Source organism: Microcebus murinus, chromosome X, assembly GCF_040939455.1.
Source record: "Microcebus murinus isolate Inina chromosome X, M.murinus_Inina_mat1.0, whole genome shotgun sequence".
NCBI lineage: Eukaryota > Metazoa > Chordata > Mammalia > Primates > Cheirogaleidae > Microcebus > Microcebus murinus.
The window spans coordinates 105,942,085-105,967,000 of NC_134136.1; the positions used below are offsets into that span (position 1 = coordinate 105,942,085).

Sequence of the window (24,916 nt, forward strand, 5' to 3'; positions counted from 1 at the left end):
TAACTCTATTCCTTCTATTACACTATTTTGCCCAAATGTAAGACTCTTTTTCTCTTCTCAGGTTTATATCTGCCTTTCCACCACTATTTCTCTATTTTTCTATTTCTCTATTTCTCTATTTTTCTTTGTCTTAGCAGACAGAAGCAAAGATGAACTCCTACTTGGTTTTTATCATGATTTAGGGACTGATATAGCATTATAAATGATTAAATTCTTTATTTTTATAGAAATATGATGTCATTATGGTGGTGGGCTCAAGTTTCCTGCCACAAATGTTGGATAATGCTTTATTCTCACATACATTGTTCTAAATAGAAAATGTTCTCAACAGGACATATGAGTTGCTCTTCCAGTAATGGAAGTAAAATCGTTCAATGTGAACTTCATTTCTTGCTTTGTTCCCTTCCTGAACAAGAACTCAAATTCATAATACAGCATAGTGGTTATAACTGTGGTCATAGAGAAGAATGGAATCCACTTGACTTGGTTATGTACAAACCCAAACCTTGGATTTATCAGCTTCCTGCTAAAAACATGTTTTGAGCATATTCTTAAGGTCATGTTCAAAAACAGAACTGTGAAATTTGCTACAATAAGACCGTATACCACAAATGGGTTGAACTGTTTGATAGGAGAAGACTGAGTATATGTGGATTTAGGAATGAGGGATTTAAAAGTCTGAATTATACATGGAGAAACATAATTTCAATAAACTGCGTTTGTAGTGTGAATAGAGGAAGCACCTTCATTAGTTCTAAACTAACTTTTGTCAAACATGTATCTCCTATCCAGATATAGAATCATAGGATTGAACTGGATGTGACCTTAGACATAATAAATTGTCTTACTTTAAAAATGAAGAGAATCAAAACTAAAAGAGGTTAAATGGCTTTCCCATGATAACATGATCAAATAATGGCTGAGCATAAGTTTGAAGTTAGGCCTCCTAATAGTCCTTCCAATGTTCTTTTTGCTATACCACACTGTCTCCTTGCATGCATTTTCTTGTACTTATAACCAAGTCCTTATTTGTTTTAAAGAATGGCTAAAAATTGAGCTATTAATAGCTTTCCATACCTTATATTTAAATAAATAGTGCAAATAGAATGGATCACTTAGCACGGATTCTTTTTAACTTTTCCTATCAACATAATCTTTTGACCTCATTTTTAAGTTTACACGCTACTGTCACAAATCTTTTACCACATTCTGAAAGCAAATGTTGCATTTTGCTCACTAAAAGACATTTTCAAATAAAAAATGTTTCAAGAGTGCTCGAATGGTACAAATGTAGCCATTGGTTTTCTTTGGACTTTTATTACTCTTCTTATTTATGCTTAAAATGAAAAACATATTAAGGATGAAACTGGTAAGATTTTAATAGTACTCAATCACTATGGAGCAAGCAGAGACAGAGAAAGGGATATAATCACTTAACTATATTGCCTTGCTTTAGTCAATGCCACTTATAACAATCTATCATACAAATATTTCCAGACTATCCATCACAACAAGAATTAAATTATGTAAGATCTCGAGAGGCCTTGAATTTGGAACTTGTTGTTACCAAAGACCTAGCAGTTCTGTAACAGGATTTTCAATCACACCCCTAAATCAACTGCCAATAGAAAAGTAATCTGGTTTATCAAATTTTTTCTTATCATTAAAATCAAATAGTTTTAAACCCAGTTTCCTCTCTGTCCTCAGGAGCATGCCATCTACATCCTATGAAATTGGAAAAGGACAGAAAATTATTCTCTAATTCTGTGGTTAAACCAATATTAGGGTTTGGGAATATAACACAGCGTCTTTCAAATTGAACATATAGACACACCTCTTCCACCACTACAACCATTTTCTGACTTCTTACTAGGAGCCAGATACTGTACTAAGAACTCTACATGAATTAGTTCATTCAATATTATAGTAACCATGTTAGAGATGAGGAAACTGAGACCACTAAGTAGCCTCATGGTCATGCAGCTAGTAAGTCAGATTCCAAAACTTGAGTACTGTAATAATAATCTTTACTAACACAAAGAGCTATAATTTGTAGAGTGTTTACCATGTAGCAGGTTCTGTTCCAAGCACTGCCCACTTATTTTGACTTATTCATCCTTATAATAAACTGATACTGTGGAGAATTTTATTATCCCATATTGTTTTAGATGAAAGACTGAGGCACAGAAAGGTTAAGTAACTTGTTCAAGGTCCCCATAGCTTTTAAGTGTGACCTGGAGCACAGTTACATTTCTTATATTTACAATGCAAACCTATGGAAAACTTCCATGTGTGGGTTTGTGATTGGATGCTCTTTCTTTAAATGATTTTAGAACATATCTTACAACTGACTTTTGTTTAGACTAGGATTACAAAGGAAAAAATGTTTTAAGAATCCAAGCAACAATACTACAAAGGAATTTTCTGACAGCAATTCAGTTCTATCATGGCTCAGCATTATCCTCCATGTTTACTAGAAGATATATTAAAGTCTAATTTTTAGCCATTTTCAAAATTAATATTAATAATTTTAAAACATTTATATATGGACTTATTAAATAATATAAAATATCCCATCCTCACAAAATATTATGAAAATCAAATGAAAAAAATTACTTTTATTGTTCCTTACAAACAAGCTTTATCTATATATTATTTTCCTGTTATGAGGAACAACAATCCTCAAAACATGCCTACCTGCAGAAGCTTCCATCTGGTGTTCAGGTCTTCCAGAGTGGTGAGGTTATATGGTGAGAGCTGAATGCCCAACGTAGTGAGTTGGCGAGCAAGGTCATTGACGTGGCCTACCTTCTCTTTAAGAGGTGCAATTTCTCCTCGAAGTGCCTGTGTGAAACAGTCAGGAGCAAATTGGAAGATAAGAACATTTAAAACAAAGAAACATAGACACCTAGGAACTACAAAATATATCTCATTCTGTTTGGGGTGTAGTCAGTGATGTTTGCTCCATGGTCTGGTCTGGTCTGAATATTTGTGTCCTTCCCCAATTTCATAGGTTGAAGTCTTAAAAATATAATAAAAGGAAATTCTAACCCTCAAGGCAATGGCATTAGGAGGTGGAGTTTTTTGAGAGGTAATTTTTGGGATTAGTGCCCCTATAAAAGAGACCTTCCACTATGTGAGGATGCAAGGAAAAGGTACTATCTATGAGGAACAGGCCCTGACCAGACACTAAATCTGTTGGAGCCTTCATCTTGGACTCCCCAACCTCCAGAACTGTGAGAAATAAATTTCCGTTGTTTAAAACCCACCCAGTCTATGGTATTTTTGTTATTGCATATTGAACAGATTAAGACACTCTATTATGGTGACATTACAACAATAGACATCTGCTAATGGATGATTAATAACTTTGACTTATTGAGCACTTCTTAGGTGCCTAATGCTATGATGAGCTCTATCCACACATGAACTTTCTTTATTCCTATACAACCCTATGAGGCTAGTAGTTTGCTTTTTACACATGAGAAAACGAACTTGCAGAGATTGCACTTTGCCGAAGTCCCATGGATAAAAATTGAGAAAGCTGGGATACATATACAGATTTGTCTCTGGATTGCATATTCTTAACTACTATATCATACACCCCTCCAAAGAAATTGTGGCTTGACAAAGTAACAGGAAAAATACAGTATTGCTAGATTCCAAATTCTACTCATCTCACAACCAGAAATGAATCTCTATTTTTTACAATACAAAGATACACTCGATTTTAAAATATGGCATTCATACTTTGCACCAACTATGTAATAAATTGTTTCATTTAGGAAGTAGGGTATTTTGTCAGTCCTAAGAATGACTTCCTGGTCTCTTGGCATTTTAGTCCTTGTAGCAATGACTTCAGAAGGCTCCCGTGGGGCTTCTCAGCTGTCTGTAAAGCACTAGAGAAGGAGTCTGTGATGTAATGCATCACGACAATCTGTTGAGTAGAAGAACCCTGTGCAGATATGGGGAGGATATTACCATGCATCATATCTACCCCATCAAGATGGCATTTATGGATCTTTAACGTGATGCATGACGTCCAAATGTTCCAATGAGCAATTTCTAAGGAACAAATTCCCTCACTTAGGAGAACAGTTTGTGTAATGTAATGCCTGTGCACAAGGACAGCATCACTTACTTGACTATATGTGCCATTTTGACTTGCTTGATGTGAGCGGGTGTATTTTTTCTGTCTGGTTCACTATGTTGATAAAAACCATTGCTTACTCTGACCTCGGCTATAATCCTCGCACTTCCTCCCACTTCAAATGGAAGGAGCCAGTATATACAATCAAAATAAGAATGGCATTATCATCTCAAATCAACCTGAATACCTTACCACTAAAATGTGGTGTTGTATGGACTATAAGATCCTTATATAGTTTTTAGACAAGGCATTGTGACAATCACTCTGTTGAAGGTATAATCTTAAAAGTGGTCGTTAAAAAATCATGTAACCAGGCCGGGCGCGGTGGCTCACACCTGTAATCCTAGCACTCTGGGAGGCCGAGGCGGGCGGATTGCTCAAGGTCAGGAGTTCAAAACCAGCCTGAGCAAGAGAGAGACCTCGTCTCTACTATAAATAAAAACGAAATTAATTGGCCAACTAATATACATAGAAAAAATTAGCCAGGCATGGTGGCGCATGCCTGTAGTCCCAGCTACTCGGGAGGCTGAGGCAGGAGGATCACTTGAGCCCAGGAGTTTGAGGTTGCTGTGAGCTATGCTGATGCCATGGCACTCACTCTAGCCCAGGCAACAAAGTGAGACTCTGTCTCAAAAAAAAAAAAAAAATCATGTAACCTTAACAATATTTGTACCCCCATAATATGAAGAAATAAAATATAAAATAAAATAAGTCTAACAGAAAAAAAAATCATGGGGTTTCTTTGAGGGATGATGAAATATTCTGTTATTAGTGGTGATGGTGGCACAACCGTGTGAATATAATAAACACCACCAAATTGAACACTCTAAAAGGGTAAATTTTACAGTATGTGAATATATATTGATAAAAAGAAATAAACAAGAGCCCCTTCTGACCACACATGTAAAAAATATCATATGTGATGTATTCATCTCTATTCAACTTCATGTCAGTGGAATGTCACTGGAATCAGTCTAAAACTAAGTTTTATAGAGGTTGATAGTAAGTATTATTATTTCATTTCTTTATGAGTAAATACATGTATTAAAAGAATCAGAATAAGTGCCCATGGAGAAAGGTGGTTTAAATCCACATATATGAATGCATATCTCTAAAAGGAAACGATCCATAATAATTTTGTTTTGCATAATAGAAAGGTTAGAAAACAGATTTCTTAAATGTCAATGGGGAAACCTGGACAAAAACAACGATTACAAAATGAAACCGTTCTCTTCCGGATAATAACATGCATTTCTAGTAACCACAGATAAATATTATGTGAGGGGTTATTGTAAACAGGAACCACTTCAGAAAGGGCAGACTGGCAGGCAGAATCTTTCAATAATGCAGGTGAGCCCTTTGTGTTAATCATCGCCCTTTACCAGCAAGGCTTTCAGCCATTAAGCTGGGTATTCATCCCAGAAAAGTCATATCTAGATTTCAGTTCCTTTTAGGTTACATTATGTACATGTTCAAATGTCTTTTATGAGAATATTCTGATTTTCACCTTCTCCCCCAAAGTTCCGGGCACAGATTTTAAACCTGCATCAGTGATTTAGAGGATGAAGGGGATTCAAATGTAAATTTCAGTACTCATAATTAATGGCAACATTTTTGCTTTCCCTTCTCCTCTTCCTCCTCCTCCCCTCTCCTCCCCCTTCCCCTCCCCCTTCTCCTTCTTCTTCTTAATTTACTTTTCTCCCTTACTCAACACTATAATATCATGGGATCTTGTGGCTTCTTTTTTTTTCTGCTCTTCTCAAGCAATGACAGTCCAAGTTTTCTAAACTGATCTCCACTTAAGTAAGACTCACCAAATTAGCCAAAGTCTTCATGCCCTCTGTGAAACACTGATGGGAGCCTCTAACAGCCTCTAAATAAAATGTTTCGGGTGTCTGTCAGTACTTGTGGCCCGTCTGCTCTCATTAGTTGAGTTGTGAGTTGTCTGTGTGGTCTCAGAACCTGTTTTTCCAGTTAGTACTGCAATTACATAATTTAATTACAGATTTCCTAAATCCAAGAAATATTAGTCTGAAGAGAAAAAAGTTATTATTTCTATAAAAAACAGGTCAAATGCTCTGGGAATTTGCTTTGAAAAGAAAAGAGAAAATAAATATTGTTGAAGTGGGTATGGGCAACTGTAAAATATTAGAAAACAATCCTAAAAATTTAGAAAGATTCTGTATTCATAATGCTTCTCATGTTTCCTGATGAACTTTCTCTACATTAAAGACACTGAAACTGGAAATCAAAAGTTTGTATTAGCAGTGTGATTTATCGAGAACTTCGATCAGTGAATTTGCACTCAAAGAAAAAACTTCCATGCAACATAAAAATCTTGGTGGCTACTTTAAATTAAAATAAAATGTTTAAGCCATATTTTTTATGATTCCCTCATTTAATTGACTTTTTCAATTAACTGTTGAATTATAGGTCCTAATTGAGTTGGAAAGAGAGTATCTATTATAAATTTTTACTGCTACTATTACTTTTCTATCACTGCTACTGCTACTAGTACAATCACTAAGAAAAAAATTCCAAATGTTTAGTTTAATCTGAAAGCTTAAATTTCTGTTGAGATATTTGATAATGGAAGCTTTCATTGGAGAGAAGTAGGTTGATAAAGAGATAATTTGAGACAAAGATTCACTTTCGGGAGGTATTTTGATGGGTCTGAGCAGACTGAAGGACTTTAGCCAGCTAGAAATCATCATGAGGGCACTAAGCACATGAAGATGGAAGAAAGGAGATAACTGCTGATAGAAAAGATGAAAAGAGAAAGGAGGCAGGAGAATGTTCAAGTCAATCTTCACTTTGGCATTTGGCCTGGGTTTTGGTGGTAGCTCCATACTACCCAAGGATGCTGAACTGTACACTTCACTGCTGCAGGCTAGCAGTGCCCAGAAGTGTACGTAACAAGAAGTATGGCCCCCTAATGGGCAGAGTCACAAGACATATGTAAAGGCTGAATACAGGTACTGTCCCATTTAAATAGATGTAATATTGGGTTTGGCTATATTTCACATATTAGAGCTTTTAATATTAACACATAAATTTATGTTTAAATTATTAAATACTATACATAAAATGTCAAAAAGTACAGCTGACTCTGAGTAACATGATGTGCTATTTAAACGACACTGGGATTGCATTAGATTTTATTCTAGTTTGGAAGCAGTAAGTGAGAAAACATTGAAGGGAGCCATTATGCTGTGGGTTTTCTTTGAATTACTTAAACATCTGGAATATGTTCTCCATGAAAGAGCAAACCAAGTCTAATTTTATTATGACTAGTTTCACGCAGGCAGAATTTTCACTTCATTAAATGTTGTCTGATTATAGATATAAAAGTACTGATTTAGAATGATATATAAGTCTGATATGTCAAATTTTCCTTCTTTTTATAAAATTAAATTGCCTGTCAGATCTTTGCTTATCTTCATGTGGTTAAGGATTTGTTCAAATACATATTTAGAATTATAGTCATCAACTATTTTTGTAACAAAAGAAAGGAATTGTCTATGAATAAGAGAACATTATTTTTGAGGGAGCAATTTTGACTTGACAGTTTAGAGATCATCCCCACTGCAAAGCACAGAAGGTCAGTTTGGAAGGCTAGAAAGACTAAGTTGAGAGAATTATACTCTGAGGGCTTCTATTTTCTCTGGGAAATAGAAAGCAACAGACCTGGCATAGCGTGCAATGCTTGGCATAGTGTGCAGTGCATGGTGTAGTACATGGTGTACAATGAATATTCACTGAATGAAAACATGAATTAAGGGTAAGTGGAAACATTTTAATCACTGTGATAGAGACTGCAAGAGGGAGTTGACCTAAGAAATGTAATGAGGTTGCCAGACATCATTGAGGGCCCATTTGTTGAGGGCCCATTTGAGGTTGAGGATCAAAATGTTTTGGCAGAACCAATTTGCCCAAATTTCTCCTTTTCTCCAACAGTGTTTCATGTAAGCATGGAGAAAACAGTTGATCCAGGTTTGGGGTTTTGTCAAATGATTGTGATACATACGCTTAGGGATAAGGGAGTTTCAATGTGATTGAAAAACAGACCCTGGAATCTAAACTGGATTAGGATGAAAGTGAAGCAAAGTGAAGCTTGTAGATGGAGGGAAAGCAGAGGAGTCAATTGTGGAGGTTTAAGATAATCCAAGAAAGGCCACAGCAGGAGTAGCTGTACAAGCAAGCAAGGGGGAGAGGAGAGTCTGGGATGCTTGAATTAGCTCTGCCAGATATGCCATTTATGAGTTTATTTATAAACAATTATATATATATATATATAGCTTTATTTACATGTCAATAGTGCTGCTGAGAGTCTGAAAAATTTCCCTCCTTAGGCATATTAAACATTCCTCCTGAAATCTTAACCTGCTAATTTATAGAGGTCCTATTTCTCTTACTAGGAATTCAAAATTAGGGTACAACAGTGAAGTGTCATTCTAGGGCTACAATTCTAGGCAGAAAAATTTGCATTACAAATATTACTTAAGTAGTGATTAACTGTATTTCTCTCTACAATAAACCTTATGTAACAAATGCTTATGAACCAAGACACTGGACAAATAGCCTAAAAAGAGGAGGTGGTAGGAAATGTCTCTGGATTCTTCATGCTGGGTTAGCCATGAGAAGCTGAGGAGGAAATAGAAACCATGACCTGCAAATATAGGTCTTCAGTACTTGTCTTGCAGCTCATATGTGTGGCCCAGGGAAGCCCTCACAGAATCCAGTAACCCAGGAATTGGGGGATAGGTACAGCCTAGCTATGTTTTATAGCTTCTTCATTTCTAGGTAGGTATATTATCCTAATGGGGCCAAGACAGTCAAGGACAATACCCTGCTTTGCCCAGAGGATCAGAGACCTACTGGAATCTTTAAAATTCCTGTGGGAAAGGAGCTACTCAAATGCCATTGAACCAGCTAGAAAGAAACACATGATGAGGTGTAAGCAAGCCTTTCATGAAATGCATCAGGCTTGGGGACTTCCATTGTCATCTGTAATTCTTGGCTTTTTACTCTGGTTGGTCTCCTGCAGGGCATGGTACCCAGAACATAGGTACAGTTTTTGTCCACTACCATAGGCCAGTTTTAGAGAAACAGAGTCTGAGCACTCTTCAAAGAAGGGAAGTGAGAAAAGCAGGAAGACAGGGCAAGAGAAGTAAGGGTGTGGTCTTGCCTGGAGCCTGGCCCCATGGGAAGCTATAAAGTACAAATTATACCATAGCAGGTCCCATGTTGAGACAAAGGGATTGTCCTTTTGTACCCCTGGTAGTCTTATGGGGGAAGGGGTGGTGTAATGTGCTAGTCAAGTTGGCTTCCTTTTTATTGAGGGAGGTTTTCTGGAAAGGGGTATACCTAGAGCTTTTAGCAGCCAACACTCATAGTCACTGGGTGATGGGTGCACCAGCCCAGTGAAAGAATCTAGCTGAGGCATCAATAGCATACACTCCATAGACTAAATTGCACTCTAACTTCCCCAACTCCTTTACCCTTGAACTTCAGATGTTAAGTACTTATTTTTTGGTGTTATTTTAAGAGGCTTCTTATGTGAATTAACACTACTAACAACATGGGGCTATCTCATAGCTCTCCAACAAAACTGGGACACATCATCCTCTCCATAAAGTTGAGTCGCTGGTTTGAAATTTGAAGGGACTATGTGGAGCTAAGATACTCTGCCGTTAGTATCACTTATGCCTCTGGTAGAGATATTCTTGACAATAAATTATGCTATTGAAACATATACTCTTTTTTAATAGAGATGTACAATTGCATTCCGTTCCAGCATCAGTTTTTATTGTGGTAGCCTGAAGGCAATATATTATGCGGTTTCTTTTCATTGTCTTCCTTGCATTCAGTATTCAGGGCAATTCTTGTAAATGTTCATATTTGGGCATGATCACTTTTGATGAGTAAACAGAATGAGGACATAAATAATGAAACAGACTCAGAACTAATGACCTAGATGTAGCATAATCAAGATAATTTAAGGAAGGTTAAATAAAAAAAAAGATTTTAGGAAAACTATGTAAAGTTTGTAGGCATGAAGAAATTTAGGGGTTTTATATTCCCAAGCAATTATCAGTAATTATATTTTAACTATGGTTTCCTCTCAGACTCAACATACTTCCAAATTTGTGGCATTAAAAAATAGTAATTAATTGCTATGTCTTTTTCATAAAGAACCCACATAATGATCTCTGATTTCTTTTCACATGATCTAAAAAGAATGCACACCCAAACAAACGCATAAATTCTTTTTTAACATTTCCCCCTTTGTATTGATCATAATTCTTCATCTTTTGGGACATTGGCTTTACTATGAAGATTATAATCCCAATGTTTTTAAAATAAAAGCTGAATTATATCTTGGCCATATTAATATGGTCTATATTCTTTCTGTTCTATGTGTGTTCCTTTTCCCTTCACATACATAGTTTGGAAACGAAGAACAAGATAGCATTGATCACAAAGGTGAGGTTTTTACTTTTAGGAACAAATTGAACACAGAGGCAGCAACTGCAACTGATATCTTGCAAACCATACATCTGTTAATGGGTTAATGTCCAAAATACACAAGAAAATACTATGTATAACTCAACAGGAAAAAAACAAATCACCCAACTGAAAAATGGGCAAAGGATCTGAATAGACGTTTCTCCAAAGAAGACATACAAATGAGTAGTCAGATTCATATAGACAGGAAATTGAATGGTGGTGGCCAGGGGTTGGGGGGAGAAGGGAATGGAGAATTACTGTTTAATGGATACAGAGTTTCCATTTTATAAGATAAAAAAGAGTTCTGGAGATGGATGGTGGTGATGGTTGCACAATAATGTGAATGTATTTAATGCCACAAAACTATACAATTAAAAATAGTTAAGATACTAAGTTTTATGTAATTTATATTTTACTACAATTTAAAAAAATAAAAAATAAATAAAACATAAAAAAAGAATTGCTTTAATTTCCTTGGGAGCTTATTTCCGTAATCCTAACTCTGATTGCTAATTATTTTCCCTTTATAGAAAAGAAAGCAAACAAATGAACAAAAAAACCCAAAAAGACCAAAAAAAAATCAAGCTTTCCATAGCTTTCTAATGACACAATTAAAACAAATAAAAAGGTAGTTCATGAGTGTTTTACAGAGGCTAAATGCAAAATATGCACAATTAAAATAAAAAGGTTTCTAATGAGTATAAATAAGTCATTTAAGCATACCGTGCTTTAGGCTGTTAAGGAAACAGAAAAAAATGCCAACATTTTCTTTCTAAAAAAATTTAATTATATGTGACAAAACATAAAGCAAAATGGCAGCTAATGAAATCTATTAACTTCTTTAGAAATAAGTAATAATTCATAAACCATAAAAAATACCAACCACAGGGACATAGATCTTAAAATTCAGGACTTATTTTAGAAGGATTAAGTTTTATATTTAGCAAGTTTTTGGACTTGCAAACATTTCTTGGTCTGTTCCACATTTGCTGATACCATTACCCTTGACTGGAGAGGTATTGTCTTGGTCTCTCTCTCCCCTATATACCTCAAAACATCAGTCTAAGGTAGTGATTCTCAAACAATAGTTTGCATCATAATCATGTGAAGGCTTGTTAACACAGAGATTGCTGGGTCCTACTTCAGTGTTTGAACTTTGAAGATGTTGAATTCCTAGAACTCACCAAGCTTATTTTTTATGCAGACCCCTCAGGTATGTTGTTCTCTCTGCATGAAGTTTTACATTTCCACTCCCTGTCTAGCTAGTTCCTATTTGTATACTTCAGATCTCAGTTAAATGTGACCACTAAACAGAGCCCATCCCTGATTGCCCTATCTAAAGCAAGCACCCCTTTATTTATCTTACTCTCAGCACCCTAGTTTCTTCTTAACATTGATAACAATTTGCAAGTAAATATTTATTTGCCTACTTATTCATTCATTGTCTGTTCCTGCCCAAGACTCGAAAATTCATTAAGGCAATTCTATATTATGTTTTTTCACTAGTATATGCCTGCACTTAGTACATGGTAATTCCTCAATACATTTTTATTAAAAATAAGCAGTCAAGAGAATTAGGCACTTCTGCATTAATTACTAACACTTCAGACCAATAGCTATTCTCAAATCTCTTTGTAAAGATAGTTTCCTATAGAAATCAGACACCAAGTTCCCAAACAAAAGAAGAGAAACCTGCTCATTTCCTTTAAGTTTCATATCTGAATTATTTGTATCTATTGCTTGATTTATTTTGTATTAGAGCATGTGCTAATTTCTGAAGCATCTGTAACTCTCTGAGCTAGACTATAACTTCAGTTTTTGGTATCAAGAAGGGATTTTTCACAACAATAAAGCAAGTGGGAAAAAAGGGCAGTAACTTATTTAAGGAAAATATTTTCTGCTGGTAGTGATACAACTTGGTGTACCTTCTGGAGGGCATTTTAACAAAACTGAATAAAAGCCTTAAAATCTTTATATATAAAAAGACTAGAAGACTACACACCAAGGTTGCCATGGAGAATTATATAGTAAAATCTAACCTGGGCTCTACTACTGAATTGGCGAGTCTTGGCACAGGACTGGGGATCTCTTTGAAGGAAGCAGTGCTTTTTTCTACTTTGTCCAAATATGTGCTTGCAAGGATTAGGATTATAGATGCTTAGGTTGAGATTACAGATGATCTGTCTTTTTCTCTTTGTTTCTTTCCCTTCCTCTGTCTCATTTCTTGGGGTTTTACACTAAAGAAAAGTTACTTAAATAATGATATGAGTCAAGAGATCATCAAATATTAGAATATAACAAAGTTAATTTACAAAAATATTTTCCATGCATTTCCTCTTGTATAGAAAGGGGATATGAACATGGGCACTTCAGGACTGTTATAATGATGAATGAGAAGGTCGGGGCTACTTCTTTTAGTCCACCTACAATCAGTTAAGCATTGTGTCAGGCAACTTTAGGAATACAAAGTCACCTAAAGTCCCATTCAGGCTAGTCCAAAGAGACTTCACAGAACAGTGGGTAACAAATTCATGAGAAACTCATAGGCTAAGTAAGATCCTTTCTCAGGTAACTGCCTCTTTGGAGCCAACTTTTCACATCACCCCAGGGGAAACTTGTCTTTCCTCACTCCTCTACCATGTGGCCTTCTAAAGTCTCCTTGTACTAGACATTGGGATGTGGGTACATGAAACTGATAAAGAGAAAGGAAGCATGGTGTAGGGAGGAAAGATATGTGTTTGTCCTTGAATAAAGGGTGGGAGGTAGGAAAGCTTAATGTGTGTTTGGGGAAAAGCAATAGTCTTTAATAAGTTGAAGCATGAAGTACAGTGCAGTTGTAAATGATGAATCATGGGTGTTTTCTGGGAGCAAGATTTTGGTGAGTCTTGAATGACTGACTTTTTTTTTTTTTTTGAGACAGAGTCTCACTCTGTTGCCTGGGCTAGAGTGCCATGGCATCAGCCTAGCTCACAGCAACCTCAAACTCCTGGGCCCAAGCAATCCTTCTGCCTCAGCCTCCCAGGTAGCTGGGACTATAGGCATGTGACACCATGCCCCACTAATTTGTTCTATATATTTCTAGTTGGCCAATTAATTACTTTCTATTTTTAGTAGAGATGGCATCTTGCTCTTGTTCAGGCTGATTTCGAACTCCTGACCTTGAGGGATCTGCCCACCTTGGCCTCCCAGAGTGCTAGGATTACAGGCGTGAGCCACCGCGCCTGGACAACTGACTGGCCTTTGAAATGCAGATAATGAAGATTTCTGCTAAAGGGAAATGGCATGTTCTCAGCAACTCTTCTAGTAGATTAAATTACTACTCACTTGAAAACATTTATTTTATATCCATTATGTACTATGCATATATCTACCATGCAGTAGGAAAATGGAACCCCCAAAAGCCTCATAGTCATTAGCAGAGGTAGAAAATTTAGTGGAAATCAAAACTGCAATGAGATATCACTTATCTCCAGTAAGAATGGCCTTTATCAACAAGTCCCCAAACAATAAATGTTGGCGTGGATGCAGAGAGATAGGAACACTGCTACACTGCTGGTGGGACTGCAAACTGGTTCAGCCTCTGTGGAAAGCAATATGGAGATATCTTAAAGCAATACAAGTAGATCTACCATTTATTTGATCCAGCAATTCCACTACTGGGCATCTACCCAAAAGATCAAATGACACTCTACAAATGGGACACCTGCACTCAAATGTTTATAGCAGCACAGTTCACAATACATGAGTGGATTAATAAAATGTGGTATATGTATACCATGGAGTACTATTCAGCTTTAAGAAACAATAGTGAGAGAGCACCTCTTGTATATTCCTGGATAGAGCTGGAACCCATTCTACTAAGTGAAGTATCTCGAGAATGGAAAAACAAGCACCACTCGTACTCACCAGCAAATTGGTATTAACAGATCAGCACCTAAGTGGACATATAGGAATAACATTTATCGGGTGTCAGGCGGGTGGGATAGGGGAGGAGGGGATGGGTACATACAAACACAGAGAGTGAGATGTTCAAGGTCTGGAGGATGGTCACGCTTGCAGCTCTAACTCAAGGGGGAGGGGGGCATGGGCAATATATATGTAACCTTAAAATTTGTACCCCCATAATATGTTGAAATAAAAAAAAGTATAGGGAGCGCTTCCCAGAGATCCTCAAGAGAGCTTCTGAGCGCCTGGAGCTAGTCTTTGGCCTTGACCTGAAAGAAGTCAACTCTGACGGTCACTCCTACACCCTTGTCAGCAAGCTAGACCTCAACAATGATGGAAGTCTGGGCAGTGCTGGGGCTTTCCCAAGAATGGGCTTTTTGATGCCTCTCCTGGGTGTGATCTTCTTAAATGGCAACTGTGCCACTGAGGAAGAGATCTGGGAGTTCCTGAATATTTTGGGGATCTATGATGGGAAGAGGCACCTCATGTTTGTGCAGCTTAACTTTAATGGATATTATTTCATTTAAATGATGACTGCTACTATATAGGCTTATAAAGAAACAAATTCCAAGCCAAAATGTATCCACGGCTATAAAATACAATATTTTTGACCAAGAAAATTCAGGACAAAGTATGGTATTGTATATACCAATTCTAAAGAGATTCTTTTTCCTATTAAAACAAATTAACCTACCTCTGCATGTATGAATAATGATTAATAGAGGAGTCTAGGGTTGTGAGCTGCCCGAGCAATATGCTACATATAGTTTGCTTTATACTGGGCACATTTATTTAATTTTGGTTCTATGTGGAACACAATTACTATTGAAACAAAATGGATTTTTGCTGATTTGATTTTCCATTTATTATCAACTTAGAAATACTAAAGTAGAAATGAATCAAAGATGAATACAAACTTTTTTAGACCTGAGGTTAAAATAATACACAGAAGAGGGCTAAAAAGGATTGCAAAATGTCCTTTAATATCCGGTTTTATTTTCAGATTATTGTAGCTCCTGAACCTCATTAATGTTTTAAGTCTTTCTAAAATGGCTTTATTTCTTACAAATGAAACAAAGAAGCAAGATATTCAACTACTTAAAGTCAAATGAAATGAACATAAAATGGATTTTCTTCATTAAAATCTATGTAATAGCATGTTTAAAAATTAGAGTGGTAAATTTTAAAAGTAATTGTTCATTTTCATTTCATCATATTCTGAGGCCAAAAAGAAAGTCTTATGTATTCACTCTGAGCAATGTTGGCCCTCCAGATATATTAGTAGTTGTTATCTTTACCTCTGAATATATGTGTGTGAGAAATTTCTAGCTTCTTAGGTTGAGTAAAGATTTTATTTACAGTTTTTCATTTTTCTTACTATATAATTGATCATTTCTACTTTCAAGATATTATGATTTTTCTGATCATATTTTAAGGTAATATATTAATTCATATCCTGTTATAGTCTGTTATGACAACTGCTATCATGATAATGTCCAGTTAAGTACATGCTGATATTGAATGAGTTCCTACTTACACAAATGTGTCTAAGTGTCAAGCTGTCTAATCAATGTACTCAGATGTTATTTCAAAAGAAATTCAGTCATTGCTAAATCAACCCTTTAAAAAGAGTGATTGGCATTAAACTAATATACTGAAGTAGTAATAGATGTCTTTCTTTTTCAAAATAGGAGTATGATTTAGTGTCCTCAAAAGTCTGTTGGAGTGATGTTGTATTGATTATTTAAAGGATAAGGATAATACTATTTTTGTGGGGAAATAAAGGATTTAATCTTTTTAAATTTTTTTTTATTTCAACATATTATGGGGGTACAAATGTTTAGGTTACATATATTGCCTTTTCCCCACCCAAGTTAGAGCTTCAAGTGTGTCCATCCCCCAGACGGTGTGCACTGTACCTATTAGGTGTGTATATATCCATCCCCTCCTCCGCCCTCAAGGGTTTAATCTTTAAAAAAAATCTTTTCACTAAGAGTTCAAGATTTCAACTCCTAGGCAATTTTAACATGGAGAAAAATGTGAAAATGTCTTTCTTTACTCTTTATAACAAAATGTTGAGGTCGTTCCAAAGGTAATATTTTGTTCACTGTGTAAGCCAAGGGATCAATAGAACTTACAATCATTTGTTTAGTCTATATTTCTTTTAACCTTATGCTTTATTGGATGTACAAAGGTCACCATAATATTGGATAACCCTTATGGCAATTCTAGTATATTGGGTTTGTGTAGGTCTAGAACAATGAACCATTCTCTTACTTTAGCCCTGTCCCTGCTAGAAATATGTGAAGGCCCACAGCCAGCTGGCAAGTAGTGGGAGAATCAAGTGAAATACTATTGCATGTAGCCTATTTGCTTAGGGACAGATAAGCAACTTATACAATGGGCCAATTAAATGGGTATTATTTAATGAGACCTAATATGATTTAGGTTCACAGCAATGTATAGATACCAAATTGGGTTGCAATTTTTTAAGAGTAGCAAAAAAGTAAATAAAAGGAAACTCAGCAATGGTTTGTCATTCATTCTAAAAAATACACCAATATATTGACAATGACCCTCATTCAGTTTTGTTTCTATTTAATTACTGTACTTTGGCATACATTGCTGATAATTTGACTTCATTCTATTCAATAACTTGCTTATGCCATGTTAAGATCATGATGATATAATTTGAATATTTGATTAGGGAAAAGTTCTAAATGAGGCCATTGAGGCTATAATGATGCAAAATCCCAGAGAACAAGACTTCTAAAAATAGTTATGTTTTGAAATAGGACTGGCAGTATCTTAACTATATGAAGAAAAAAATCACCATAAAAATAAATTCCTGAAAAGAAAATAGAAATTTATCTTAGTATAAAATTCTCCAGTCTCATTTTAGTTTAGAGAATTTGACATTTCAGGGCTGAACACACTATGGAAACTTAATAAATATTGAAGTTTATAAACAAAAAGCATAACAATGATATGTAGACCAATTTTCAAAAACATTGAAAATCAATGTGCCCTTAGTCTTCCTAATTCAGAAGTTACTCAATTATTTAATGTACATTTGATATGAATGGGTCTGACCATACTCACTTCAGTTTTACATTGAACATGAGTCAAATTAATTCTTTAAATTTTTTTTTTTAAATTTCAAAATACTAAGGGGGTACAAATGTTTTTGTTACATGGATACCTTGTATAAGGTTTAAGTTGGGGCTTTTAGAGTGCCTATCATCAGAGTAGTGTTCAATGTACCTGATATGTAAGTTTTTACCCCTCACCCCTTCCCACCCCCCACTTGGATTACAATCTCCTTTACATCTCTTTGTGTCCATGTGTGTCCATCGTTTAGCTCCCACTTATAAGTGAGAACATGTGGTGTTTGTTTTTTGATTTCTGAGGTGCTTCACTTAGGATAATGGTCTCCAGCTCCATCCAAGTTGCTGCAAAAGACTTCATTTCATTTTTCATAGCTGAGTAGTACTCCATGTTATACATGTACCACATTTTCTTAATCATTAACTCTTTTCTTCCATCACCAATTTTGATAATTCGCTTGAAGGTGGGGTGGGGGTTGGATTTTCCATAAAGAAACAAAATTGTCCTCACTTCTAAAAAATTATTGCATGCATGAAACGAAAACAGCACTGAGAAATTCATGCGGAGATATGAAGGCTGAGTGGATTACTGGGTTTACTTACCAGTTGTAGGGGACACTTTATCTGGCCTGGGCATCCATCTACCAGCTGCTGTGATTGTTGACTACTAATATCTCACAGCTGCCAGACTTCTCTAGAGAAATGATCTCTGCTGATTGAAGCCTCCTAGCCCAGGAGGTAACCCATAACCCCAGGGGTGGACCACAGTCAGTGGTATGCTGGAGCAGAGCCCAAGAGCCAATTGTGTGCATCTCCTCCCAATTTCATATTCAGTGACATCATATTGGTAGCTGGAAATTAGAAATAGTGGGTATATTTACACCACTAAAACTGGAAAATGCTACTCACCAGGGTTCATTCCACCTAAGAGCAAGTTGATAAAAGTTTAGCAGCACACCACTGGCGCAGTCAATAACTGGCTAGGGTATAAAATGACAACTCTGCTATGTCCATGGTTCTTTTTTTTTTTTGAGGCAGATTCTCACTTTGTTGCCCAGGCTAGAGTGAGTGCTGTGGCATCAGCCTAGCTCACAGCAACCTCAATCTCCTAGGCTCAAGCGATCCTACTGCCTCAGCCTCCCGAGTAGCTGGGACTACAGGCATGTGCCACCATGCCCGGCTAATTTTTTTTGTGTGTGTGTGTATATATATATATATATTTAGTTGGTCAATTAATTTCTTTCTATTTTTAGTAGAGACGGGGTCTCGCTCAGGCTGGGTTCGAACTCCTGACCTCAAGCAATCCGCCCACCTCGGCCTCCCAGAGTGCTAGGATTACAGGTGTGAGCCACCACGCCCGGCCACGTGTCCATGGTTCTTTCACTCTGGATCAGGACTCAAAGCTAGACTTCATTTGAGATGGCATACTTGCTGGGCTCTTTCTCTTCCTCCATTATGCTTGCCTAACTTCCATACAGGCTTCTCCTGAGGGCAGGCCCTCCACAAATCACATGCACCTTGACCCCTGTTCTCAGGGGCTGCTTCCAGGGAACCTAACATAAAATACCGGTTAAGTCATTAGTTAAGTGACTAAATACAAAAGCCTCAAAGAATATGTTTGAAATTGCAAAGAACTACAAATCAAGGAACTTTTGGGTCACAGTGATCAGATGAAACTGCAGAAGGGAAAGTTGAAATAGCAAGGATTAACTCTTTGTGTCTGTGTATATAAAAGAAAGGAGTTGATGGAAAAAGATGAAGCCTCCACAAATTGGGCAATCCTTCATATCACGCTTCTCAAATTATGCTTTCATACCCATAGGTGATGTACTGGGGGATTCATACTTAATATTTTGGAGAGAAAGCATCTTCCTATTAAAACGCAATGAATGCATTATGGAGAAGATCACAGAATTGACATGATATTTAAAAAATAAAAAAAGAGCCATTAAAGAAATTTCACATTTGTGGAAAAAGGAGGTAAGCAGGCAGAACCAGGAGATGTCAGGCTATGTCTTCTTGGCCATTAAGAGAACTGAAGTAGAAAAGTGTGAGAAGCACTGCTTTTGGAAGATGTTTTTAACAGAAAAGCTATAGCAAATATAAATTATAACAAAAATATTATATTAATATGGAAAAGTCTTATTATGGAAAAGTTCTCTTTTCTTAGGTCTTATTAAGACAAGAGGGTTGCATTAGTATCATAGGCACATCTGTTCCCATAATGCCCAGAAAACTGGTTTACCAAGAATAATTATTCACTGCCACTGCTTAGCGTAGTTAATGTAAAGTTGTGAAAGGCATAATACTGGTGTCAATGTTAACTGCTAAATTTTGAAAATTGTAATTGCCAAGCATGACAGGAAGACAATAGGAGCCTATTCCTTGGGTTATTTGATCTTAAATAATTTCTTGTTTTGTTTATGGTAGGAGAGTAACATAACTGTGAACTTTAAACTTGTCATGACTATGGTAGATGTCAAAAAATAATCAAAAATATATATTGGCTATGTGATTCCATTTTCTGAGGAAATATGGAATTTCAGTTAAATAAGTAACTTTCACATTTTAGAACTGTTTCTAGTTAATGTGGTACATGCACACATATGCCCAAGCTAATAAAAATTCTTGTTCCCTCAGCTTGGTGCTACATAATAATAACCCCAGGAAAACTAAGATGCCATTAATACAACTCTCAATACAATTTTATTTATGAAATAAATTAAATATTCACACTCTGTAATGAGATCCGACTTCTCTGGGTATAGGTTTTCACCATATCATAAATGGATGAATGAATGCATTTTTAGATCCTTTAATACTGAGAGTATATAACTTAAGTTTTTTTGAATAGTCTTTTATTGCTTAAGACTCTTGAGGAATAGTACTTATAATTATTACCAACCACAAACAAAGCTTGTAGACTAAATCCTCAGCAAATAGGATTTGCATATTAAAGGATCAGTTTTTGATATGGTTGTTTTCAAATAGTAGGAAGGATGGTATTCTTTGGAGAAATTTTTATTATCTAATTAAACACTTCTTGAGTAGAATAATGTCAGATGAACTCATTAGATGAACATTTTGGCTAGCCACGTTCTCCTAAATGTCTCATGACCACAAGAGTAGCTCTGATTTAATGCAATGACAATAGTAACCAATTCTAGCTCTTTCTTTTATCACAGTCTATCAAAGGAATACAAAGAAGTCCAAATTAAAATAAGTTCAATAATAAAAAGAACATGTTCCTTTTCTAACTCTTCTGAAGCCTTTTCCTATCTTTAAGCAAAGTTCACTCAGTAATTATCTTATTTATGAAAAAGCAGAAGGACGTTTCTCTTATTAAAGAAATGACTTTATGCTTTGGATGTGGAAGGCATCTTGAAACAGTCAAAAAGAAAAGCGTGTTGAATGTCATCAACTCATTTTCTCCCACCCACTGTTTTAAATCGTTTGTTTGGCTCCAATGTATACTACACTTACATAAGTTGTTTATGAAGAGCCAAATTAATAGTCTTTGCAATTGTTTTCGTTGGAATTTGGAGAGCTGACAAATGAATTAGTAGAAAATGGCAATTCTACATGAATTAGCTTTTAAGTCTCCCTAAGAGGCTGACGCAGAACTTAATAAGAGACTTATTAGGAGAAGTAGGACAACTTAATTCAGATTGATTATAGACTTCGGTGAAGACAGCTGGGGTTCAAATGAAACCAAAAAAGAACTTATATACACTTCAAAGTATGCTAAGCAGATGTCTGAAACAATTACTCCACTCTGCCTTTTCAGAAGTTTCAAAGGCGGAATGGGAATAGCATGGTAAACGAAGGTTCTATTTGCCTAAGTCGAGGTAGGGGCTTTTAAAACACACACAGCGCTATCTAAAATCAGATGCTTTGGGGAAAGAAAGTGATTTGACATTGCTGTCCTAAGTAATTTGCTTTTAGCTTTATAAACAAAGCAGAAGATGAGAGGGAATACATGGGAACCAAGTAATAAGCTCTCCTGGCAACACTAACTTACAATTAATTTTACATTGAACAAATAATTTGGTCAGGATTTTTAAGATGAGTAATTCCTACTTTAGTTTCTAAGCTCTATTAAAGCCAATGGCCATTCTATTAAAAATATACTATACTTTTAAAGCATACAGAGAGACTTTACTATAATATGCCTTTGGATAGATTTATTTCAGATATTAAAGGCCCTAGCATATGCTTTTAAACATCACAACTGCATGCTTTGTAAACTAAATAAAACCCTGCTTGCTCCATATGAAAGGCATTAGCTACATATTTAATCCAGATCTATGAAGGATTATATCTTGTTTGTTTTCTCTTCTTGATCAAAGCCTTACTTAATACACATAGCATTTTTACAAAAACAACAACAAAAGCCTCCATACAGCAATTCATTTGCAGTTCATAACAATGGACAAAATATTAATAATCTTTCTTCTTCCTACTTTAGGCAGTATTCCTCATTTATTATGAAGATATAATTCCTTTATTCAGCATTGAGGGAGTTTACATATTTGAAGCATTCTTAGGGTTTCCCTGTTTATGATGGTTCTTTCTATCCATGGATCCTCTAACTCTATAAGAAAGGATTATCAACTTCCTTTATAAAACTCACATATAGGAAAGGATTTAAGGTTGACTTGACTCATATAAATGACAAATATAAAAAGAAATCAATAAAATAAGAATAAAACTTTAGAATCAGGGTTAAGAGGAGAAAAGCAGTAAGGGAAGATAAAGTTGCATGAACATGGTTGCAAGCTTCCTTTTTGTCTAAGCGAAGGTGAAATTTGAATACATTACATCACATTTCACATTATCTGTTAGGTAGAAACGTACTTAGTTTTCTCAATGTCAAATGCTATTCTGAGATAGCATTTTTTTTGACAAATTTCTCGAGCAAACCAAGCCATAGGGGCTCTGGATGGTAGGTCTAAAAACATGCATTTGCCAGTTTTCTTCTTAAAAATTTTAGATGTGAATGCTGAACATAATTAAGTAAAGATGGAATAGTGGCTTCGGCTTCATCATAGTCCCTAGCCCACTACACACATCATCAAATCGATCTCAATTAGAATGCCAAAAAGATCTAATCAAAATATTTCATTGTGAGAACTTTAAAGGAAAACTCACAGACTCTCTGCCCTTGACTTTTGGTAGTAAGAAATGTAAATTAAAAGTCTGATAAAAATGCAAAATGCATAGCTACATAGATGTGACAAATTTGCTTATTCCAAGATGGTAGCCCAGGAGAGTTTAACTATTGTGTGTGAAAAATTGTATTTAAAGTCAACAGGTAAACTAAGGGCAGTGAAATATTCCTGGCTCAAGAATGATGTACCACCTTTGGTGTAGCGAAACCATGATCTATGAGAACAAAAACAACACATTAGAAAAACAACAACCCACAAACTTTTTCACGCTGAGATTGTTCTTAAGAACAAAAATGTCGTATGCAGACTGTAGGTTCAAAAGTTATTCTACTTTGCCAACAAACATATGAAAAAATGTTCATCATTAATCATCAGGCAAATGTAAATTAGAACCCCAATGAGATATCACCTTACCCCTGTCTGAATGGCCATTATTAAAATGTCAAAAAACAATAGATGTGGGTGCGGATGCAGTGAAAGGGAAATGCTTATACACTGTTGGTGGGAATGTAAACTTGCACAACTTTTATGAAAAACAGTACGGAGATTTCTCAAAGAACTTTTAGACCTACCATTCGATGAAGCAGTCCCACTACTGGGTATCTACCCAAAGGAAAAGATGTTATTTTATCAAAAAGATTCCTGCCTCGAATTATTGCAGCACAATCCACAATTGCAAAGATATGGAAACAACCTAAATGTCCATCAGCTGATGAGTGGATAGAGAAAATGTGAGATACACACATACCCCCCCCCCAACACACACACCATGGAGTAATGCTCACTCATAAAAAGCAATGAAACAATGTTTTTTGCAGCAAGTTGGATGGAACTGGAGACCATTATCCTAAGTGAAGTATCTCAGGAATGGCAAAACAAATACCATATGTTCTCACTTTTAAGTGGGAGCTATGCAAGGGGTATATATGGTCATGAAGTGGTATAATGGACATTTAAAACTAAGAAAGGGGGAGGTTGGGAGGGAATGAGAGGTAAAAGCCTACTTATGGGGTACAATGTACACTATTATGGTGATGGGTACACTAAAAACCCTGACTTTAGCATTATACAATTCATCCATGTAACAAAAAATACTTGTAACCCCTAAATCTATTGAAATTTTTAAAAAGAAAGAAAAAAAGTTATTCTACTTTATTAAAGCCTTTATATATTTCACTTAGAGATCTATGTAGAGCACCTAGTGATTCAATTATTCTTACTCCTCATTACAAGGAAAGTGGAATATTTATGAAGTCAAATAAGCATTGGTGTTCTTTCCAGTAAAGTGAGAAATCATGATTCTGTTCTTAAAATATTTGATAAGCAGTATAAATCATGAATTTTAAAAGTAAAGAGGCATTTACAACTTAAATTTTATTCCAGTGGCTATTCCTATGGAAGCTATATTTCAAAGGCTAAGATTCTTAGTGACCTAAATATTCAGTATTAACACTATGTTTCCTTCTATTGATTTACCATGTTTATTACCCTGAAGATGATCAGCTAGCAATAATGCCATTTCCATAGAGTACAGGGACTTAATCATTGTTTAATCTATTCTCCAAATCCAAAAGCCACATTTGCTAATGAAATGATACAATGCTAAATGCCACTGAAATACATATTCCATAGTCACTTGAATAACAACTTCTTTAACACATAAGATCATAATGGAGGGGAGTACTATGATAGAGTCATTAGAGGTTATAAAAGTGAACTGATACGGGTATATAAAATGTTCTTCTGGCTAATTGCCTAGCTATCAGTTTGCAGTTCCCTACAGTGTGGAGCCTCTGAGGGTTAAAACTGCTGAGTAGAAAAATGGGAACAGTTGTTATAACTATGCTGCTGCTTTTTTTGAAATAAGTTTTAGTTAATAAAATTCACTCCTTGTAAACTACCACTATCAAAGCTTCAGAGTTCTAAACATGGTGTCGATAAGATGCAATGGAGAAAAATGACTTATTTTATTGCCACTGTAAAATTGAAGAAGACCTACTGAAGGTAAATAAATAGATATGAATTCATGTGAT

General features: G+C 35.7%; 1 protein-coding gene across 15 annotated transcripts in view; it reads right to left on the reverse strand.

The window, feature by feature from the left end:
- Window positions 1-24,916, reverse strand: part of DMD (dystrophin) — a 2,109,452-nt gene that overhangs the window by 311,562 nt on the left and 1,772,974 nt on the right. For all 15 annotated transcript variants that reach the window (XM_012756891.3, XM_012756894.3, XM_012756895.3 and 12 more), the window contains one exon: window positions 2,698-2,844. In XM_012756891.3, coding sequence (XP_012612345.1) covers window positions 2,698-2,844 — 147 coding nt within the window. The remainder of the gene's footprint in view (window positions 1-2,697; window positions 2,845-24,916) is intronic.